Source organism: Schistocerca cancellata, chromosome 7 (assembly GCF_023864275.1).
Source record: "Schistocerca cancellata isolate TAMUIC-IGC-003103 chromosome 7, iqSchCanc2.1, whole genome shotgun sequence".
NCBI classification, from domain to species: Eukaryota; Metazoa; Arthropoda; class Insecta; order Orthoptera; family Acrididae; genus Schistocerca; species Schistocerca cancellata.
In genome coordinates, this window is record NC_064632.1 from 126,894,021 (window position 1) to 126,917,861 (window position 23,841).

The 23,841-nt window shown below is 47.9% G+C and overlaps 1 protein-coding gene across 1 annotated transcript in view; it reads left to right on the forward strand.

The window, feature by feature from the left end:
* The window catches only part of LOC126092665 (cell adhesion molecule 2-like), a 140,259-nt gene that overhangs the window by 44,795 nt on the left and 71,623 nt on the right, over window positions 1–23,841 (forward strand). Inside the window, exon 2 of the mRNA XM_049908387.1 lies at window positions 10,749–10,884. Within this exon, the coding sequence (XP_049764344.1) occupies window positions 10,749–10,884 (136 nt within the window). The remainder of the gene's footprint in view (window positions 1–10,748; window positions 10,885–23,841) is intronic.

Sequence of the window (23,841 nt, forward strand, 5' to 3'; positions counted from 1 at the left end):
TTACTTCCTCACGGCGAGACGGCCGGGAGGAAGTCGACCAGGTTGTTGGGAGAGGTTTGATTGCTCTGAGTTTGTTCCCATGAAGGGAGCACCAATGGTCATACCAAAGCGACGTGATACGCCGATAGAGAAAATTACGTATGTCTTGCGAGGGAACAGAGTAAGAGGCTGGTCGACCGAGATGGAATGCGGCATTGGCTGCAGCATCAGCAGCGTCATTCCCAGACACACCAACATGGCCAGGAACCCACACGAACATCACTTGGGCTGCCCTATCCGGAAACAAATGGAGGCAGTCCTGGACCCGTCGGAAGATGAGGTGGACTGGATCTGGATCATCCAGACTCTGAAGGGCGCTGAGGGAGTCAGAGCAGATCACACAGCATAGTGAACAGCCTGACAGAGGACAAAAAGCTCTGCGGTAAAAATTGTGCAATGATCGAGAAGCCGGTATTGAAACTTATCATCACCGTCTACAAAAGCACAGCCAACACCGTGGGCGGACTTGGAACCATCAGAGTACAAAAATATGCTATCGGCGGCAAGTTGTGAGCGAAGTTCGAGAAATTTGCTGCAATAAGTCAGGTCGGGAGTTGAATCCTTCGGGAACGAGCTGAGGTCAAAATGAACACAAACCTGTGCCTGAAGCCAAGGTGGTGACGGGCTCTCACCAATTCGGAAAGTGGCAGGAAGTGTGAACTGCAGCTGCTGAAGCAGATGACGAAAGCGGACGCTGGGAGGCCGCAGAGAAGAAACGTACATCTCGTATTGTCGGTCTGGGATGTCATCAAAGAAAGGGTCAAAGATTGCGTGGCCGGGCATGGAAGAAAGCCGACACGCATACCTACTCAGTAGGATGTCTGGCCGGTATGACAGTGGTAGTTCACCGGCTTCTGCGTATAGACTCTCAATTATTATCGCGAAATAGGGGAGATAGTGTCAAAGACATGATAGGTGAATGGGAGTGGCAATCATTAAAACAAAGGCGTTTTACGTTGCTACGGGACCTTCTCATGAAATTTCAATCACCAGTTTTCTCCTCCGATTGCGAAGACAGTCTGTTGGCACCCTACATATGGAGAAATGATCATCACGATAAAATAAGAGAAATCAGGGCTCGCACAGAAAAATTTAAGTGTTCGTTTTTACTGCGTGCCGTTGGAGAGTGCAACGGTAGGGAGACAGCTTGAAGGTGGTTCATTGAACCCTCTGCCAGGCACTTTATTGTGAATAGCAGAGTAATCACGTAGATGTAGATGTGTAGATGTCAACTGGGCTAGTAGGGAAGGCACCAGTGGTGAGACGCATTCCAAAATGGTGGATTGTATTTAGACAGCGTAAGATAGACGGCCGTGCAGAGGAGTAGACAATGCATCCATAATCCAACTTGGATCGGACAAGAGATCGATAGAGGCGGAGAAGTACAGTCCGGTCAGCTCCCCAAGAGGTACCACTCAATACACGAAGGACATTGAGGGCCTGGGTGCAGCGTGCAGCCAGGTAGGACACGTGGGGAGACCAACTGAGTTTCCTATCCAACGTAAGCCCTAAGAACTTCGTTGCATCCACGAACGGGAGAGCATTTTGGCCCAGTCGCAAGGACGATGGAAGAAACGCCATGTACCGCTAGAAGTTGAAGCAAACGGATTTGGCAGCAGAAAAGCGGAAACCATTTGTGACATCCACGAATAGAGACGATCCAGACAACGTTGAAGACGGCGTAGCAGGAGACATGTCCTCTGGGAGTTGCAATAAACAGCAAACTCGTCACCGAAAAGAGAGCTGGAAATGCCAGCGGTAAGGCAGTCCATAATTCGGTTGATGGCTATGACGAATAGGACGACACTCTGTACGGAGCCCTGAGGCAACCCGTCCTCCTGTGAAAAGGTGTGGGATAAGGAGGAACCCACACGTACCCGGAAGACTCGGTCTTTTAAAAATTCCCGGAGGAAAGTGGGATGACGACCGCGAAGGCCTCATAATACGTAGAATGCCTGTTCACCAACAGGTGTCATAGAATTTCTCCAAATCAAAGAACACGGCCACTGTTTGACGCTTCTGCAGAAAATTATTCATGATGAACGTCGACAGGGTGACCAGATGATCAACCTCTGAGCGGCGCATTCGCAACCCACACTGAGCATTAGTGAGAAGATGGTGTGACTCCAGCCACCACACTAATCGACCATTGATCATGTGTTCCATCACCTTACAAACGCTGCTGGTAAGGGAAATTAGGCGATAACTGGAAGGAAGACATTTATCATTACCAGGCTTAGATAGGGGAACAATAGTAGCTCCACGCCAAAGCGTGGGAAATACACCGTCAGTGCAAATACGGTTGTAGGTATCGAGGAGATAGCGTTTTCCCGCAGAAGGAAGATTCTGCAGCATTAGGACGTGGATTGTATCGGGCCCAGGAGCAAAAGACCTGGATGAGGAGAGAGCACGCTCGATCTCCCTCATAGTAAAAGGAGTATTGTAGCATTCTCGATTCAAGGAGAGAAAAGAGATTGCACGAGCCTCCTCCTCCTGTTTCCGAGGAAGGAAGGCAGGATGGTAGTGGGTGGAGCTTGAAACCTCCTCAAAGTACCGGCCCAAAGCATTGGAAACATCTACACGGTCGACTATGACGTTTCCCGCCACAGGCAGACCAGGGATTAGGGATTGGGCGGTAGTCCCAGAAATCTGGCGCAGGCCACTGCAAATGGGAGAGGACGGAGTAAAACTGTTGAAAGAGCTGGTGAAGGAAACCCAGCATTATTTCTTGCTTTCCTTGATAGTGTGACGGCACTGCACACGTAGTTGCGTTTAGCGGATGCAGTTCGTCAACGTAGAGTGAGGGTAAAAGTCATAAAGCGCACGTCGTCGGGCACGAATCCCATTGCCGTACTCCACAGTCCACCAAGGGTCCGGAACCCGACGGGGAGAAGTAGTAGTGGTAGGGGTAGAGGTTTCGGTAGCCGAGAGAATAACGTCCACGAGGTGCTCGACCTGATCAACACGGCTGGGAAACGGCCGTTCGTTAAAGACTGACAAGGAGGAATAGAGCCTCCAGTCAGCAAGAGAGAATATCCAATGATCGGGCTGCTGTGACAGGGTATGACTGTACAGGCGGGTCACGCAAGAGAAATGGTCACTCGAGTAAGTATCGGAAACAGCACACCACTCGAGACGTCGAGCGAGCTGGGCAGCGCAGATCGAGAAATCTATGTGGGAATGTGCGTGGAATTAGAGAGAAACGTGGCTTCGCCGGTATTATGGCACACGAGATTAAGATGATTAAGAAGATCCGCCAAAGGAGACCCTGTCGGGCAGACCACAGGTGAGCCCCAAAGAGGATAATGGGCATTGGAGTCACCGAGGAGCAGATAGGGTGGAGGAAGCTGAGCAAAAAGCTGCATCAGGTCCGCCCTAGTGACAGCAGAAGACAAAGGGATATAAATGGTGCGTAGGGAAAAGGTAAATACGGGAGGGAAAACACAGGCAGCAACTGCTTGCAGGTGGGTATGCAAGAGGATAGGACTATGACAAACATCATCTTGTAGAAGCAGCATGACCTCACCATGAGCAAGAATCCCCGCCGTGAGGGGAAGGTCCATCCGTAGTGAAGTAAAATGGGAAAGAGCAAAATGGTCTTGAGGACGTAGCTTGGTTTCTTGGCGACAGACTGCAAGCGGACATTGGGATTGCCAGAGCAGCTGGAGGTCCACCGAAGGCCACGGATATTCCATTGTAAAAGGGCCATAAAATTTAGGATCACCGGAGACTGAAGAAGAAGCACTCACCTCGACGGCCGCTTAGGGCGAGCCGTCGAGTGAGGACGGCCACTGGAATCCGCAGGTGGAGGATCTTCGTCCATCAATTCAGCGGGAGCAACTGAGCTTCCCCGGTGTCGGTCAGTTGAAAACGACCGACGAGTCGAAGAGGGCCGTCGAGTCAGAGAGAGGGAAGACTGCCTTTGGATGATTGTTTTGACTTTTGGGGATTTGCAGAAGAGCCAGACGGCTCCGAACTCGAGGTACGTAAGAAATATTCCCGGGAATAATCCTTTTTGAATTGACGGTTCGCTGGCTGCGTTGCAACCATCTTCGCCGGTGAAAGCGACGAACAGGTAGCAGAATCTACAGCCTGGGAAGCGGGAGACGGAGCGTCAGCTTTAAGACGAGGCGACTTCGCCACCATGAAACTGAACTGTATGTCACAAGTTTGCGTAGCTATGTTTTTTGTGGGACGGGGAGAAGCCAACACGGTGCTGTAGCTTTCAGGCGAAGGGACATTCGGTTTACGGCTCGCCAACAGTTCCGGGCAACAGGAAAAGGTACCTTTTGCTTCGCCCTTATCTCCTGAACAGCCCGCTCAACATGATAGACGGGGCAACAACGAGAAGCAGCAGCATGTTCTCCATTACAATAGACGCAGCGGGGGGAAGGAGGCGCACAGGTGCCGTCGTGTGCATACCTGCTACAAGTAAGACATTTTGCTACCTTTTACGTGCTGGTATGATTGAACTGGTGGCATTTATAAAACCTCAACGGATTGGGAATGTAAGGGCGCACAGAGATTACTTCATAGCTGGCCTTAATCTTGGTAGGAAGTGTTAAGCGATCGAAAGTCAGGAACAACGTGCGAGTGGGCACCAGATCGGCAGCTTCCTTCTTCATAACTCGATGAACAGCGGTAACGCCCTGATCCGACAGATAATTAGTTATTTCTTCCTCCGTCAAACCATCCAACAGACGGGTGTAGATAACACAGCGGGGCGATTTAAGTGTCCTGTGAGCCACCACCTTTATAGGATATTCGTGGAGGATTTGGGCCTGGAGAGCACTATCAATTTCCAAAAGCTGAGTTCCATTGCGGAGACGAGAGCATGACTTCACAGGGCCGGCGATGCCATCCACGCCTTTCTGTATAACAAAGCGGTTAACAGTAGCAAAAGTCTGATTTTCATGAAACGTGAGACTACTAGATGTCGAGGCGAAACAGGAAGAGACATTGAGGCAAGAGCCTCATTCCACTTTCTTTTATGTGAAACACTCGGAGAAAGAGAAGGAAAGTCAGTCATTGAGAAGAAGTTCCCCATCATTGCCAGCATCTCTGATGACGCGCTCCTTCCAGCTAGGGGCCCTCCAAAGGGGAGCCCCTCGCCTTAGGTGATTCTCCTCACCTTAGGTCACACCTCCCGAACGACAGACAGAGGGACCAATCGGCAGAGGAGGAAGGTAACAGCTCAGGCAATCACCCCTCCCTGGGCCTGGCCTGTACCAAGGGGTACGTGCGGACCCTATATACCAACCAGGGGCTGGGAATTACCCGTTATCCAGCCTCCTGCTACGGGTCAAACCCGTAGGTGGCCGTCAGTCACACACATGGAGGAGAAGAAAAGACAAGAAGGAAAGGAAGAAAGAAAGAATGGCCACAAACGCCGCAGCGGAGGAAAAAGAAAGCAGAACAAGGAAAGAGCAGAACAAGGAAAGAAAGGAACAGGGAAATAGGTAAACAAGGAAGGAGGTAAACAGGGAAAGAGGTAAACAGGGAAAGAGGTAATCATGGAAAGAGGTAAACAGGGAAAGAGCAAAACGAGGAAAGAGCAAAACGAGGAAAGGTCAGTACAGGGAAAAGGCAATAAAGGAAAAGTGTAGTACAAGAAAAGGGCAATACAGGAAAAGAGCAGTACAGGGAAAGAGCAGTACAGGGAAAGAGCAGTACAAGAGAGAATATTCCTACAGGCAAACCAACGTAAATGAGCTTCAAGAGCCCATGGAGACACGAGACATCTCCCCAAGAGAGGGGGAAAGGACAGGAGATGATGAGACAAGCAGCACTGAAAGAGAAGGCGTGCTGCAAGGGCTGCGGCCCCCTGGTTGCCAAGCACGTACTCACCAAAGAGCGGTGAGCCCCCTGGGGAGAGGTAGCTTAACGCAGCTACAATGTATTACTAAAAGAAAAACGGTAATGTACAACAATGCGGCTTTAATTGTTAATTGACACACGTTTTACATTAGCAAGACGCCTAACTCGGAATTGCCGCCATCTTCAGGATATCTGCAACCAAATACGCTTTGTTAAAGGTTGTAACATTATAACTGGTAACAATTTTGTTTTGCTGTACGCTATGACTTACTTCCATATTGCATCGTGGTGCTTGTAAACTTATTGCTGTATAGAGCGTTCCCAACTACAGCCAAATTTTTTAAAATGTTTAACTTAATTATCTCTATTAATTACTGTTATTCGTAAAATCTTTTATCGCTTGTATATACTGTTGTGGTTTTGACAGCTACGATTGACAGCAACTCCAGCGATGCTGTATGATTCAGTTTGTTCATTCATTTGTCAACATACCGTAATTATATGTGGCACTCCGTCTTCAGGCCACAAGTGGCCCATCGGGACCATCCGTCCGCCGTGTCATCCTCAGTTGAGGATGCGGATAGTAGGGACATCTGGTCAGCACACCGTTCTCCCGGTAGGTATGATCGTTTTCTTTGACCGGAGCCGCTACTATTCGGTCGAGAAGCTCATCGTTTGGCATCACGAGGCTGAATGAACCCCGAAAAATGGCAACAACGCATGGCGGCTGGATAGTCACCCATCTAAGTGCCGGCCACGCCCGACAGCGCTGAACATAGGTGATCTCAGGGGAACCGGTGTATCCACTGCGGCAAGGTCGTTGCCCAATTATATGTGGAGAGGTATTAAAATCTTTGTTATCTTTTTGTAGAATGTATATACTAACACGAATTGAGCAGTACTATTTCAATAGCGTTATCTACTACTTTTTTTATCTACCTCCCCCTTCCCTCCCCCCTTGAACAATTGACCTTGCCGTTGGTGGGGAGGCTGCGTGAGGAATTTGATAAAGCACTGAAAGACCTAAGTCAAAACATGGCCCCGGGAGTAGACAAAATTCCGTTAGTGCTACTGGTAGCCTTGGGAGTGCCAGCCATGACAAAACTCTTCCGTCTGGTGAGCAAGATGTATGAGACAGGCGAAATACTTTCACACTTCAAGAAGTATATAATAACTGCATTCCAGAGTACGCAGGTGCTGACTGTTGAGAAAGAACTATCAGTTTAATAATTCACGGCTTCAAAATACTAACACGAATTCCTTACAGACGAATGGAGAAACTGTTAGAAGCCGACCTTGGGAAATACAGTTTGGATTTCGGATAAATGTAGGAACACGGGAGGCAATACTGACCCTACAACTTCTCATAGAAGATAGGTTAAGGAAAGGCAAACCTTCGTTTATAGCATTTGTACACTTAGAGAAAGCTTTTGAAAGGCTATTTACTATTTGTACAGAAACCAGATGACAGTTATAAGAGTGGAGGGGCACGAAAGGGAAGCAGTGGTTGCGAAGGGAGTGAGACAGGTAGCCAATCCCCCATGTTACTCAATGTGTGCCCCGCGGGGTAGCCGCGCGATCTAGGGTGTCCTGTCGAGTTTATCACGGCTCCACCCGTCGGAGGTTCAAGTCCTACCTCTGGCATGGGGGTGTGTGCTGTCCTTAGCGTAAGTTGGTTTAAGTTAGATTAAGTAGTGTGTCAGATTAGGGATGGATGACCTCAGCAGTTTGTTCCCGTAAGATCTTACTGTGGTGTCACCGCCAGACACCACACTTGCTAGATGGTAGCTTTTAAATCGGCCGCGGTCCGCTAGTATACGACGGACCCGCGTGTCGCCACTGTCAGCGATGGCAGACCGAGCGCCGCCACACGGCAGGTCTAGAGACAGATCCTAGCACTCAGCCCAGTTGTACAGCCGACGTTGCTAGCCATGGTTCACTGAGAATTACGCTCTCATTTGCCGAGACGATAGTTAGCATAGCCTTCAGCTACATTTGCTACGACCTAGCAAGGCGCCGTATTCAATTGATATTGAGATTCTATTAATGTATCATCAAGAGCGATGTTCTACAAATGTGGATTAAAGTTAAGTATTCCAGAAGCTACGTACTTTTCTTTATAGCATTCATTACGTCTCCTGCTTCAGACCTCACGCCAGCCTGCGTGAGTTTAAGCGCGTGCCTTTTGGCTTCCTCTCATTGTGTCTAGGCTGTCTTGTCTAGACACAACACTTACCACAAATATACAATTTTATTCAATCTGTATATTGAGCAAGCAGTAAAGGAAACAGTACAAAAATTTGGAGTAGGAATTAAAATCCATGGAGAAGAAATAAAACTTTGAGATTTGGCAATGACATAGTAATGCCGTCAGAGACACCAAAGGACTTGGAAGAGCAGCTGAACTGAATGGACAGTTTCTTGAAAGGACGATATAAGATGAACTTCAACCAAAGCAAAACGAGGCTAATGGAATGTAGTCGAATTAAATCAAGTGACGCTGAGGGAATTAGAATAGAAAACACTTAAAGTAGTAAATGAGTTTTGCTATTTAGGAAGCAATGTAGACTGGGAATGGCAAGAAAAGCTTTTGTGATTAATAACATACCTGAAATGGAAGTTCTGTCCAGAGTTTCCATTTGAACCTAATGGAACATCTTTGGGATGATAATGGAAGCTGAATAAATGAATTCAAATTTGTGCCACGGCTGTCACTCGATCCCAGGTCTCTTTGTTTACCAGGGAGAAATGCTGATCAGTACACAACCGCTTATTGTCCCCGTAAATTGCCACTATTGCCTGAGCTTTCCGGCATTGGAATAACACCCCAGGGTTGGACTTAACGGAGAAGTCCTGTACCACTGGTGATCTTATAGATCGTCTAGTTAAATTTTCACCGAGGATTTTAAGTTTCATCTTTACCTACGATAATGATGGAAGCTGAAGAAATGAATTGAAATTTATGCAACAGCCGGGATTTGAACCCAGGTGTTATTGCTTACTAGGCAGAAATGCTGACCATTACTTCACTGCAGCACTATGGTCAATATTCCCGCAGGAACTACCCAGTTGCAGATATGAATTGAAAGGTGTGATGGGGAAGGCATCCGACTTGGGTAGTTCGTGCAGTGATCTTGACCATAGTGCAGCGATGGTGTAATGTACAGCATTTCTGTCTAGTAAGGAAGTAGATGAGGAATCGAGTCCTGGCCGTGACACATATTCTAATTCATTTCTGCGGCTTCCATCATTATAGTAGATAAATGTCTTGCGGAAAATTTAATTATTAGATATATAAGATCACCTTTGGTACGAGTCAGAATGTCGACCTCGCTCCAGACCACAGCGAGCAACATCACTATCTTCACTAACTTCGGCTCTTAGGGAAGAAATGGCTACCTTTCCTGCATAGACATTCAGACATCTCATTGACAGTATCCACAGCAGAACTCAAGCAGTTTTAAAGGCGGAGAGTGGGCACCCCCATGTTTATGCCCATAAGAGGTGTCTCTATACAGGGTTATTACAAATGATTGGAGCGATTTCACAGCTCTACAATAACTTTATTATTTGAGATATTTTCACAATGCTTTGCACACACATACAAATACTCAAAAAGTTTTTTTTAGGCATTCACAAATGTTCGATATGTGCCCCTTTACTGGTTCGGCAGACATCAAGCCGATAATCAAGTTCCTCCCACACTCGGCGCAGCATGTCCCCATCAATGAGTTCGAAAGCATCGTTGATGCGAGCATGCAGTTCTGGCACGTTTCTTGGAAGAGGAGGTTTAAACACTGAATCTTTCACATAACCCCACAGAAAGAAATCGCATGGGGTTAAGTCGGGAGAGCGTGGAGGCCATGACATGAATTGCTGATCATGATCTCCACCACGACCGATCCATCGGTTTTCCAATCTCCTGTTTAAGAAATGCCGAACATAATGACGGAATTGCGATGGAACGCCATCCTGTTGGATGATGAAATCGGCGATGTCGGTCTCCAGTTGTGGCATGAACCAATTTTCCAGCATGTCCAGATAACTTTTGGTGAATTGCGAATTTGCTGCACGAATGCGTGAGGATTCTCTACCGCCCAGATTCGCACATTGTGTCTGTTCACTTCACCATTAAGAAAAAATGTTGCTTCATCACTGAAAACAAGTTTCGCACTGAACGCATCCTCTTCCATGAGCTGTTGCAACCGCGCCGAAAATTCAAAGCGTTTGACTTTGTCATCGGGTGTCAGGGCTTGTAGCAATTGTAAACGGTAAGGCTTCTGCTTTAGCCTTTTCCGTAAGATTTTCCAAACCGTCGGCTGTGGTACGTTTAGCTCCCTGCTTGCTTTATTCGTCGACTTCTGTGGGCTACGCGTGAAACTTGCCCGCACGCGTTCAACCGTTTCTTCGCTCACTGCAGGCCTACCCGTTGATTTCGCCTTACAGAGGCATCCAGAAGCTTTAAACTGCGCATACCATCGCCGAATGGAGTTAGCAGTTGGTGGATCTTTGTTGAACTTCGTCCTGATGTGTCGTTACACTGTTATGACTGACTGATGTGAGTGCATTTCAATCACGACATACGCTTTCTCGGCTCCTGTCGCCATTTTGTCTCACTGCGCTCTCGAGCGCTCTGACGGCAGAGACCTGAAGTGCGGCTTAAGCCGAACAAAACTTTATGAGTTTTTCTACGTATCTGTAGTGTGTCGTGACCATATGTCAATGAATGGAGCTACAGTGAATTTATGAAATCGCTTCAATCATTTGTAATAGCCCTGTACTTTTTTTCAGATTACAATTCTGCAATTTCTAGAGTTACATATTTGTATAAACTGTGTTAAATTTTTTGCCTGCGGCAGCGTTTACCGTAAGTGTGTGGATGACGTGTGCAGAGGTCGCGGTCCAACGCCAGCCAGGTGACTCTGCACAACGTGGACCTGGAGGCGTCCGGCCGCTACCGCTGCGAGGTGTCCGGGGAGGCGCCCGCCTTCAGGACCGTCTCGGAGCACGGCGACATGCTCGTCGTCGGTGAGTCTGCCGCACGCGCCAAAACATTCGCCAAGCGCTCACTTCTCGCTTCTAATGCCAGTCGAGACTAATTCTGCTACGAAGGATGTAGTTGTTGCTGGTATACACAACAGGCCTGCTGATACCCACTTCGTTCAGGAACAATGTTATTCTATCAAGGTGCATTTACACTACGCGAAACAGTTCGTTATTGGTCGCAGCAGCGAAACCTGTTGCGAGAGGATGTATCGCAAGGAGACAGACTTCTATTCTATAAGGGAAGCGCGTCCGATGGACATTCTTGAGTGCGAGGGAGTGAAGCCAGAGGAAAGAGTCCGTTCCAAACAGAAGGATATGTATAAAAACTATTCGTTTTCGTGATATTCCAAACAAATCTATCATCTCAACCAGGCCAAAAGGGAGGATACATTCGACGTAATGAACGAGATTCTTCAGTAATTAGTTGTACAATCTCAGAAGCCAACCTAGTGTATCTCCTACCAGCTGGAAGTCTTTTGAAATTGTAGAACTGAGCCGTTCCTCAATAATTTTTTCCTCATTAGTTGCTCTGAAGACATAATTTCTTTAAAACCTCAGAACTCACATCAAGTTGCGTTGTTTGTAAAATTAAGCATTTTCATTAAACTGGAAACTATTATATTCTCTGTCTGTATGGCTTCCTATCCATTTTTTTCTATTTTCGAACTAATGTATGATGCAAGACATTAAAAATGCTCCCCTGCAGGCCTGCATGCCGTAAGAGGCGACTAAAAGGAGTCTCACACGTTTCGGCACTTATGTGATGGTCGCCTGTAGGGTTTGACCTACATTTTTCAAAATTTTCCTGAAGAGCGAGCCAGCTGGGGAAGGGCGCCTTACATGGTGCATCGTGTCCATCATGCGCTGAGACCTCTTGCATCCTTCGTCGACGTGGATCTGAATTTCTGCTCATTCTCAAACTGTTGGGCGAGGTCACCCTCCTGGGTGCGTGTTTTCCATCAACTGTGCAGTATCATTTTCTTCACTGACGTTGATAATGAACTTGTTTAAGTGGTCGCACCTGATATCCGTCATGGTAGCCAGTCCGTTGTGGTGGGGCCGCCATGTACCCTGTTGGTTGTAGCTCCCTGAGCACACAGAGATCGCTCTGCTGATGCCTGCGCACTTAACTCCCCACATGCCAAGGAGTAGATGCCCAACTCCCTGAGCCATCGGGACTCCTGGCAATGGCTGTCCTCCCAGGTGGCCTTTGCTGAAGCTGGGTGGCGCCCGTGAGGAGGGCGCTTAGTCAGAGTAGGTAGCATCAGGGCGGATGACACGCCATGAAGCGTAGTACGTCATCTCTTGCTGGTCGTCCACTGCTAGCAGTCTCTAAGCCGGCAAAGTCTAATTTCAATGCTAAGAAATATGACCCTGGCCATACCGTGGGAGGAACGCCAAGCTAAGGATGACAATGAAGCTTATTCGCCCTGGTACCTCGTATGTATGAGAGTTGATGGGGAATATTTCATGTCCCACAAGCCTAAGTTTTTTGTGGAGCATTCAGAGGACGATTATGGGGAGGTGGAGGGCTTGTCCATAATGTGGTCAGCGTCAGTCTTGATAAAAATAGTATCCTCTGCCCAGTCACGGGCGTTACTCGCTTGTGACAAGCTGGGGGATGTTTCTGTTACCATCACACCAAATAAGAGCTTAAATGTGGTCCAGGGTATCACATTTGACAGGGACCTTCTTTTGCAGCCTGACGATGATGTGAGCACAGTTTAGAGTGGCGAGGTGTTCATTTCGCCCAAAGCTTCCACTGGGGTCCCAGGGTTATCAGATTGCCACCGGTGCCTTCATCTTAGCCTTCGAGGGTGGCACATTACCCGAAAAGGTCAAGGTGATAGTCTTCTGTTGTGATGTGAAGCCATATATCCCTCCCCCCATGCAGTGCTTTCAGTATCACTTGTCGGGACTGTGACGTCCATCACATCCCAATACTCCATGTGCCCCATCTCCCATCTGTGTCAACTGCAGACAACACCACTGGCCTTGCTCGCCAGACTGCAGGATTGTCTAGAAAGAAAGGAAAATAATGGAATACAAGACCCTGGACTGATTGACCTACACTGAGGCTGAGAGAAAATATGAGAGGTTACATGTTGCGTGTATGACGTCAATTTATGCTACCGCTAAGACAACGGTTCTACCATCTTCCGTTCTGCCGCATACAGTTGGCTCTCAGAGCTGCCAGACTCCACCTGCCCCCTTCATCCCTTCATAATGGGGGGGGGGGCATTTCCCTTCCTGTTGCTCCTGTACCACCTACTTCAGGAGCAACACCCCCCGAACAATTGGAGACGTCAATCCCCACTTCTCAGCCAGAGAAGCGTACCTTTTCTTTGGCTCCTCTCGCTCGGAAGGGGTCCCTTCGGTCACTCCCTTCCCAGGTTCCTACCAGTGGTAAAGTTGACACCTGCCAGTAGCTGAAGGTCCCACAGGTAGCTGGTCACAGGGCTTCACGGTCCTCCTCAGTCCCTGAGACTGAATCAGTGAAGCCCTCCCAGCTGGACAAACGTATGGAGTAGCGAGGAAAACAAAAAGAAAAAGACCCCCAAGAACCAAGGCACTGTGGTGGCACCCACACCAGAGCTACCTACAAGCTCTGCGTCTGAGGATGAAGCGGCGATTCTGGCGTCAACTGAGGACCTAGACCTCACTGGGTCCTCAGACAGAATGGATATTGACCACACAGGTACTCATCCAGTGGCAGCAGGTGACCCTAAGGCGTAGACTGCCTCATTGAGCGCCTTCCCAGTCTCACGATCACGTAATCCAGTGGAATTGCGGCGGTTTTTTCCACCACCTGGCTGCGCTACGGCAACTGTTAAGCTTCACACCAGTTTTCTGCATTGCCTTCCAGGAAACCTGGTTCCCGGCAATGTGGACCCCTGCCCTTCGCGGCTACCAGGGATATCACAAGAACCGTGGTGAATATAATAGTGTGTCGCATGGAGTTTGCGTCTACGTCCTGAACTCGATATGTAGTGAACCTGTGCCCCTTCAAACTCCTCTTGAAGCTGAAACTTCCTGGCAGATTAAAACTGTGTGCCGGACCGAGACTCGAACTCGGGACCTTTGCCTTTCGCGGGGAAGTGCTCTACCGTCTGAGCTACCCAAGCACGACTCACGCCCCGTCCTCACAGCCTTATTTCTGCCAGTATCTCGTCTCTTACCTTCCAAACTTCACAGAAGCTCTTCTGCGAAATTTGCAGAACTAGAACTCATGGAAGAAAGGATATTGCGGAGACATGGCTTAGCCACAGCCTGGTGGATGTTTCCAGAATTAGATTTCACTGTGCAGCGGAGTGTGCGCTGATATGAAACTCCCTGGAAGATTAAAACTATGTGCCGGACCGAGACTCGACCTCGGGACCCTTGTCTTTCGCAGGCAAGTGCTCTCCTCTTGAAGCTGTAGCTGTCAGGATAAGGACGACACAGGATACAACTGTCTGCAATACATATCTCCCTCCAGATGGTGCAATACTCCTGGATGTATTGGCTGCACTGATTGATCAACTCTCTAAACCTTTCCTACTTCTGGGAGATTTTAACGCCAATAACCCCTTGTGGGGTGGCACTGTCCTTACTGGCTGAGATAGAGATGTCGAAAATTTACTATCCGATCTCGATCTCTGCCTCTTACATACAGGTGCCCCCACACATTTCAGTGTGGCACAAGGTACCTATTCGGCCACTGACCTCTCGGTCTGCTGTCCTGCCCTTCTCCCATCTATCCACTGGAGAGCACATGACGACAGGTGTGGTAGTGACCATTTCCCCATCTTCCTGTCACTACCTTGGCGTCGTGCCCACAGACACCTACCCAGATGGGCCTTAAACATGACAGGCTGGATAGCTTTCACCTCTGCTGTCGCCGTTGAATCTCCCACAAATGGTGCCATCGATGTTGTGGTTGAGCAGGTCACTACAACGATCGTTTCTGCGGCGGAAAACGCGATTACTCGTTCTGTAGGGTGCCCCCTGTGAAAGACAGTCCCGTGGTGGTCGCTGGAAGTCGCTGAGACAGTTAAAAAGCGTCGGCGAGCTCTACAGTGACATGAGCGACACCATTAACTAAAGCACCTAATAGCCTTTAAGCGGCTCTGTGACCACGTTCTCCAGCTTATAAAACGACGGAAACAAGAGTATTGGGAGAGATACGTGTCGACCATTGGGAGTTATACGTCACCTTCCTAAATCTACATCTACATCCATACTCCCGAAGTCACCTGACGGTGTGTGGCGGAGGGTACCTTGAGTACCTCTATCGGTTCTCCCCTCTGTTCGACTCTCGTATTGCTCGTGGATGAAGATCAGACGTCTTGTTGGCTACCAGACCCCAACAGGTGTCCCTGGCGTTACCGTGAATGGAGTGTTATGTACCGACGCAAACGCAGTTGTTGAGCACTATGCTCGAGCCTATGCATCGGAGAATTACCGCTCAGCCTTACGCACGCTGAAACGGCGGATGGAAAGGAAAGTCCTCTCGTTCACTGCACGCCACACTATAACGGCCATTTATAGAGTTGGGAGCTCCTCAGCGCCCTTGCACATTGCTCCGACACAGCTCCTGGGCCGGATCGTATCCACAGTCAAATGATTAAGCATCTTGCGTCTGACTACAAGCGACATCTCCTCGTCATCTTCAACCGGATCTGGTGCGATAGCATCTTTCCATCGCAGTGGTGGGAGAGCACCACCATTCTGGTGCTCAAACCCGGTAAGAACCCGTTGATGTGGATAGCTACCAGCCCATCATCCTCACCAACGTTCTTTGTAAGCTGCTAGAACGTATGGTGTGTCGGCAGTTGTAGTGGGTCCTGGAGTCACGTGGCCTTCTGGATCCATGTCAGGGCGGCTTCCGCCAGGGTCGCTCTACATCTACATTTACATTTATACGGTGTGTGGCGGAGGGCACTTTACGTGCCACTGTCGTTAACTCCCTTTCCTGTTCCGGTCGCGTATGGTTCGTGGGAAGAACGACTGCCGGAAAGCCTCCGTCCGCGCTCGAATCTATCTGATTTTACGTTCGTGATCTCCACGGGAGATATAAGTAGGGGGAAGCAATATATTCGATACCTCATCCAGAAACGCATCCTCTCGAAACCTGGACAGCAAGCTACACCGCGATGCAGAGCGCCTCTCTTGCTGATTCTGGCACTTGAGTTTGCTAAACATCTCTACCACTGATAATCTTGTGTCCCTCGAGTCTTCCATCCGAACAGCCTTTTGCAGACGCCAACACCTGGCTGCCGTCTTTTTTGACTTACTTAAAGCATACGACACGACCTGGCACTATCATATCCTTGCCACATTGTATGAGTGGATTCTCTGGGGCCCGCTCCTGATGTTTATCCAGAACGTCCTGTCACTCCGTACTTTACGTGTCCAAGTTGGTGCCTTCCATAGTTCCCCCCATATTCAGTAGAATGGCGTTCCGCAGGGCTCTCTATTGAGTGTGCCTCTATTTTTAGTGGCTATTAACGGTCTAGCAGCAGCTGTAGGGCCGTCGGTCTCACCTTCTCTGTATGCAGATGACTTTGCATTTCGTATTGCTCCTCCAGTATTGATGTTGCTGAACGGCACTTACAGGGAGCCATTTACAAGGCGCAGTCATGGGCTCTAGCCTTCGGCTTCCAGTTTTCAGCCGCGAAGTAGTGTGTCAAACACTTTTGTCGGTGACGTACCATTCATCCGAAACCAGAACTTTACTTTAATGACGATCCACTCACTGTAGTCGAGACATATCGATTCTTAGAACTGGTTTTCGATGCCCGATTGACCTCACCTTCGCCAGCTTAAGCGGAAGTGCTGGCAGCACCTCAATGCCCTCCGTCGTGTGAGCAACACCGACTGGGGTGCAGGTCGCTCTACGCTGCTGCAGCTCTACAGACCCGTTTTTCAATCCCACCTTGACTATGGGAGTCTGGTTTACTCTTCGGCGGGCCCTCAGCGTTATGTTTAGTCGACCCAGTGAACCACTGCGGCGTTTGCCTAGCGACGGGAGCTTTTAGAGCGAGTCCGGTGCCCAGTGTCCTGATGGAGACTGGAGTCCCTCCATTGCAGATCCAACGTGCACAACTGCTCGCAAGTTGCGTTTCACATATTCGTAGTTCTCCTGCGCATCCGAATTACCTTTTCCCACCCACAGTGGTTCATCTCCCGCATCGTCATCCCAGGTCAGGGCTCACGATTGCGGTTCGCATCCGGTCCCTTTTCTTTGAACTGGAGTCCCTACCTTTACCATCTCTCCTCGAGGTCCATTCACGTACACCTCCATGGTATAAACCTAGGCCAAAGCTTCGCCTGTACCTTTCACATGGCCCTATGTGCTCCGTTAACCATGCGGCTCTCCTCTGTAACTTTCTCTCGATTCTCGACATGTACCGGCGCCATGAAGTGGTGTACACCGACGGCTCGGTGGCTGATGGTCACGTTGACTTTGCGTGTGTTCATGGAGGACGTATTGAAAAGCACTCCTTGCCAGATGGCTGCAGAGCTGGCGGCCATACCTCGTGCTCTTGAGCACATCCGCTCATGCCCTGCCGAGTCATTTCTCTTGTGTACTGACTCCTTGAGCAGCCTACATGCTATCGACCAGTGATACCCTCACCACCCTTGGGTAGCGACCATCCGGGAGTCCCGGTGCCCTGGAACGGTCCGGTCGTTCCCTGGTGTTTCTGTGGACGCCAGGCCATGTCGGAATCCCAGGAAATGAACTTGCCGACAGGCTGGCGAAACAGGCTACACTGAAACCACTTCTGGAGGTCGGCATCCCCGTAACTGTCCTTCGATCATTGTTACGCTGCAAGGTTTTTCAGCTTTGGGAGACGGAATTGCATAATCTCAGTACGCACAACAAACTGCGTGCTATTAAGGAGACTACGAATGTGTGGAAGTCCTCCATTCGGGCCTCTCGGAGGCATTCTATGGCTCTCTGCCGGCTCCGCATTGGCCACGCTTGGGCGACCCAAGGCTAACTACACTCCTGGAAATGGAAAAAAGAACACATTGACACCGGTGTGTCAGACCCACCATACTTGCTCCGGACACTGCGAGAGGGCTGTACAAGCAATGATCACACGCACGGCACAGCGGACACACCAGGAACCGCGGTGTTGGCAGTCGAATGGCGCTAGCTGTGCAGCATTTGTGCACCGCCGCCGTCAATGTCAGCCAGTTTGCCGTGGCATACGGAGCTCCATCGCAGTCTTTAACACTGGTAGCATGCCGCGACAGCGTGGACGTGAACCGTATGTGCAGTTGACGGACTTTGAGCGAGGGCGTATAGTGGGCATGCGGGAGGCCGGGTGGACGTACCGCCGAATTGCTCAACACGTGGGGCGTGAGGTCTCCACAGTACATCGATGTTGTCGCCAGTGGTCGGCGGAAGGTGCACGTGCCCGTCGACCTGGGACCGGACCGCAGCGACGCACGGATGCACGCCAAGACCGTAGGATCCTACGCAGTGCCGTAGGGGACCGCACCGCCACTTCCCAGCAAATTAGGGACACTGTTGCTCCTGGGGTATCGGCGAGGACCATTCGCAACCGTCTCCATGAAGCTGGGCTACGGTCCCGCACACCGTTAGGCCGTCTTCCGCTCACGTCCCAACATCGTGCAGCCCGCCTCCAGTGGTGTCGCGACAGGCGTGAATGGAGGGACGAATGGAGACGTGTCGTCTTCAGCGATGAGAGTCGCTTCTGCCTTGGTGCCAATGATGGTCGTATGCGTGTTTGGCGCCGTGCAGGTGAGCGCCACAAGCAGGACTGCATACGACCGAGGCACACAGGGCCAACACCCGGCATCATGGTGTGGGGAGCGATCTCCTACACTGGCCGTACACCACTGGTGATCGTCGAGGGGACACTGAATAGTGCACGGTACATCCAAACCGTCATCGAACCCATCGTTCTACCATTCCTAGACCGGTAAGGGATCTTGCTGTTCCAACAGGACAATGCAGGTCCGCATGTATCCCGTGCCACCCAACGTGCTCTCGAAGGTGTAAGTCAACTACCCTGGCCAGCAAGATCTCCGGATCTGTCCCCCATTGAGCATGTTTGGGACTGGATGAAGCGTCGTCTCACGCGATCTGCACGTCCAGCACGAACGCTGGTCCAACTGAGGCGCCAGGTGGAAATGGCATGGCAAGCCGTTCCACAGGACTACATCCAGCATCTCTACGATCGTCTCCATGGGAGAATAGCAGCCTGCATTGCTGCGAAAGGTGGATATACACTGTACTAGTGCCGACACTGTGCATGCTCTGTTGCCTGTGTCTATGTGCCTGTGGTTCTGTCAGTGTGATCATGTGATGTATCTGACTCCAGGAATGTGTCAATAAAGTTTCCCCTTCCTGGGACAATGAATTCACGGTGTTCTTATTTCAATTTCCAGGAGTGTACTTTGCCGTGGAGACCCGCCTCAGCGTCGGTGCGCCGCCCTGTTGACAGTGGCCCCTATTCTGATACAATGTCCTGCTTTGACTGCCCTGCAACGAAATCTTAGGTTAGCGCACTCGTTGCCGCTAATTTTATCTGACAACGCCTCATCGGCTGATTTAGTTTTACGTTTTATTCGTGAGGGTGGATTTTATCATTTGATTTAAATTTTAGCACATGTCCTTTGTTTGTGCGTGTCCTCCATCCTAGAGCTTTCTGGGTGGAGGTTTTTATGTGTTGCAGAGTGGCTGACTGGCTTCTTTTTATTCTTATGGTCAACCAGCCATGGTAATCTGCTTTCTTGTTTTAATCTCTTCTCTGTGTTTCTTGCGTCTCTGTGGTTTTACTGCCCCATTTTGTCAATTTATGTGTTTGTTGCCCTTCCGTCGTTCTTGTGTTTTTTCCTTTCGTTTTGTGTTGTGAGTTTCGTTTTTTTTTTTCACCCTTGTGGCATTGTTTTATTCGGAACAAGGGACCGATGACCTAGCAGTTTGGTCCCTTCCCCCACTCTTTTATACCAACTAACCAACCATTAAAAATCTTTCCCAGTAAATACGGGTTTCTTCCTCCATCAGCAATGACATCGTTTAAATCTGTCATTCATTTCCTCTTTCGAATACAGCACCGTCACGAGGGCGAAAATGGAAACAGCAGTTTGAGGTAAACAGAACGCTCCGACATTATTTTCTCGCCCAAACTGACGGCTCACTCTTCCGTATCTACTCTTTTCGAATAACATTTCACAGACGTCTCACAAGAAGCCATCACGCAATTGCTTCAAGAAGCAAGTATTGTGTAGTGTAAACTTAAAAACTGAATTCAGTGTCGCCTCTGGGTTCCACTCAGAAAAACAGCATGCAGATCTGCAATTCAAACGAGGAACATTTGACATTCTGCTTAAAATGTCAATATTCTGCAGCGTACGTGACTGCATTGTCAATATGTAAAATTCTCCGACGCTCCGGCCACTGTTGCAAATGGTCTTTTGTAAGTGGTCTTCCTCGGGATGTGGTCAGAAAAACGCTCTGAGGAAAGCCATTTACAACAGCGGCCGAAAAGTCGGAGAATTTAACATATTGACAATGAGGTCACGTACCCCGAAGGATATTATAGATAGTAAAACGGCCACGGAAGCCTACAATTGGTTCCTAATGAAACTTCTAGCATTGGTAAAGCGGAACTATGAGAAATGTCAGTACTACCAACAGAAATATAAAACATTACTTAAAACAGGCGTTATCCTATACGACCTCGTCAGATTCAGATGCCTCTGTAAGACATCGACAGGAAAGTTTTCAAAGCAAGCATTCAACGAAACTACCTCATTTTCAGTCTACTTCGAGGACACGTCTTTACTCTAGGGAACTCTGCAAGCAAACGAATGAACCCGGCGTCCGAAGGCCTTGCTCAGTGGACTACAGAAAAGCACTTAAACTCGACCAGTCCAAAATTTAATGAAACTAAGGTTGCTGTCTAACACTGATGACCCAGAAATCTTCACCTACGTTCTCTGCCAGTAACAGTAGGTATCTTTCGTCATCCTTAGTTCACCTGTGACCTTGGCAATCTTCATTCTTAGGTAAGGGACTCCATTACTTCTGTTATACTGTAGTAGCCCATTTTTTCCAATACACTCGACATTTCAAAGTACATTGCTAGTCTCAGACAATTTTTAACGAAGGAATGACAGTCATGGCGAGGCGTGATACAGGGCCTCACGTTAGCCAGCAGTGATAAATATTAGATCATGTTTCCTTTCATCATATTTTACTTATTTTTTAAAAATGAACAAAAAAAAAAAACAACCATATCCTTCCGACATTTGATGGGAAATGACATTTGTTGCTTACAAATGTTCCTTTACACTGTTTTTAATTCAGACTCCTTCCACCCTTCCACTATCTACCACTGTTGAGACATAGACCCAACCACTCCCCAATCCAACTTCGTCATCTTAATTATAATGCTCTGCCTTATGGATTAGGTTCGAGGAACAGGTTCCGCCTTCAGCGTTTTGAGTCCAACGCTTCTTGGGTCAACCTACATTCCTTACCCTTTTGGGTACATACTACAGAATTTTTTTAGGATATCTGCCATAACACAATCTGTCTACATGTTACTTCCATTTCTGCTTCTATGTGGCGTTTTTTTCTGTTACTGTAAATATTTTAAGCTCATTCCTAATACCTTCATTTCTTATACTGTCTTCTAATTCATAGCCTTTAACTAATCTGAAGAATTTCATTTCTGACGTCACTGTCAGATTTGTTTTCGTTGCTTGCTATCCAAGCCTCAGATCCGTAGAAAATCAATGGAATAGCTAGTGCTTTGTAGTCTTTCATTTGTGCTTCATTACTTGTTTTTGTTTGTTCCGCAGACATTCCAAAATTTTGTTGTTTAGATCTTTATATCTTTATCACAATCAAACTAAATGTCACAGCCCAGTTACTTGCTCGATAATTTTGTTGCCTATCACTATTTTTAGCGCACGTATTGTTTTCCTCTGGATGCCGTTACTATGTTTCTATAGACACTTTGAAATCGTTATTTTCGCCAATTTCGTGTAACTTAGAATAAGCCTTTGTAATTCTTCTTCTGAAATGGTTAATATAGCCTGGCTGTCAGCATACAATAATATTTTTACAAGATGGTCCTTGTCTAGTTTCATTCGTTTGTTGTCTTCTGTTTCCTCATTCCAGTTTTTGATCATGTCATTTACGTATAAATTGAGCAAAATTGTAGAAGGACTGCAACCTTAACTCCTTGGTTAGTTATAATGCCTTTCTTACTTATTTTGTCCCAAGTTTTTTTTATAAATTACGTTCCGTGTATGAGCTTCTTATGGCCTATGTCAAGTATCGTGGAGTTCTACATTCTAGTAATACTTACTAGAGGTTTATCCAGTTTAATCTGTCAAACGTCTTGACAAAGTCTATGAAAGATGTGTGTGTCTCGTTATTAAACTTTCTTATTTTATTTATGAGTTCCTTATAAATAAATATGTTATCATGTTCTCTGTCCAATGTGAATCTACTCTAGTCTTCATTTAAAATTGTTTCGGCTAAGGACCTTAACCTCAGAGTTGAAGTTTTATTCACGTGCTTTACATCCAGCTGTTAACTTATTCCACTTTAATTATTACAGTCTTTTTAATCTCGTCACTGGAAAACAGAGCACAGAACAGCTGTTGGCCACATTTCTACTATTCTCGCTTTCTCCCAGCATAAATCTTACATATCCTCATAGCAGCTAAATCTTCAAGTTCTGATATAGCGTAAATCGTTCGTGAGCTAACAGATTCCAGCTCCCAGATACAATAGTTCAGTGTTCTATTCCCTCCTTGTAATGCACATCCCGAAATATTTCCGCTGTATGAGTTTGTAAGAGTCTGTTTCAGTTTTCTCATTTGATGATAGGGATGCATGGTACATGCATGTATTGATTATTTTTCGTCAAAATCGTGTTTGGGACATTTGCCGAAAGTGTGATTCATCTCTTCTATGGCCTCTTCAAAAGGCAAGGGATGTCGCCACAGTGATGTGATTTCCTTTCTCTCTCTCTCTCTCTCTCTCTCTCTCTGTCTGTCTCTCACCACACACACACACACACACACACACACACACACACACACACACACACACAGACACACACACACACACATACACACACGTGCTCACAGATATGTATATTTAAACCATTGAATCTAAAACGCTCCATAGCAGAGGGGAGGCGAGAAAAGAGAAGCAACGGAAGTATTAGAGCAGACACATGTGACGGCCTGATCACTAAATCGAGCTATATTTAAATCAGAGGCAGTTGAACCGACAATTATGCAAAGCTCGGGTACAATTTCCGCATCAGAGATAGATTAAGGGATTCCTATAATGCGCGTAAATGGCACACCGTATTTGTAGACGGTTAGTCGTTCCCACAGAGCGGCAGACACTCACTGGAAAATACTATAGGAGTCTCGTTATCTCAGCTTATACAGTGGTAAAATATAATCTGAAGCGTGTGAATTATTTTATATCAATTCTGTCGTTTTAAGTACTTTTTATGAAGCGTATTCCACTTGCTGGAAATATACAAGCGGATCAACAATTTTCTTTCGAAGCCATACAACGCACAAATGGTATGCCAGTGAGGCAAAATCACCGTGTGCATTTACATCTACATCTACATCTACATCCATACTCCGCAAACCACCTGACGGTGTGTGGCGGAGGGTACCTTGAGTACCTATATCGGTTCTCCCTTCTATTCCAGTCTCGTATTGTTCGTGGAAAGAAAGATTGTCGGTATGCCTCTGTGTGGGCTCTGATCTGTCTGATTTTATCCTCATGGTCTCTTCGCGAGATATACGTAGGAGGGAGCAATATACTGCTTGACTCCTCGGTGAACTTATGTTCTCGAAACTTCAACAAAAGCCCGTACCTTGCTACTGCGCGTCTCTCCTGCAGAGTCTTCCACTGGAGTTTATCTATCATCT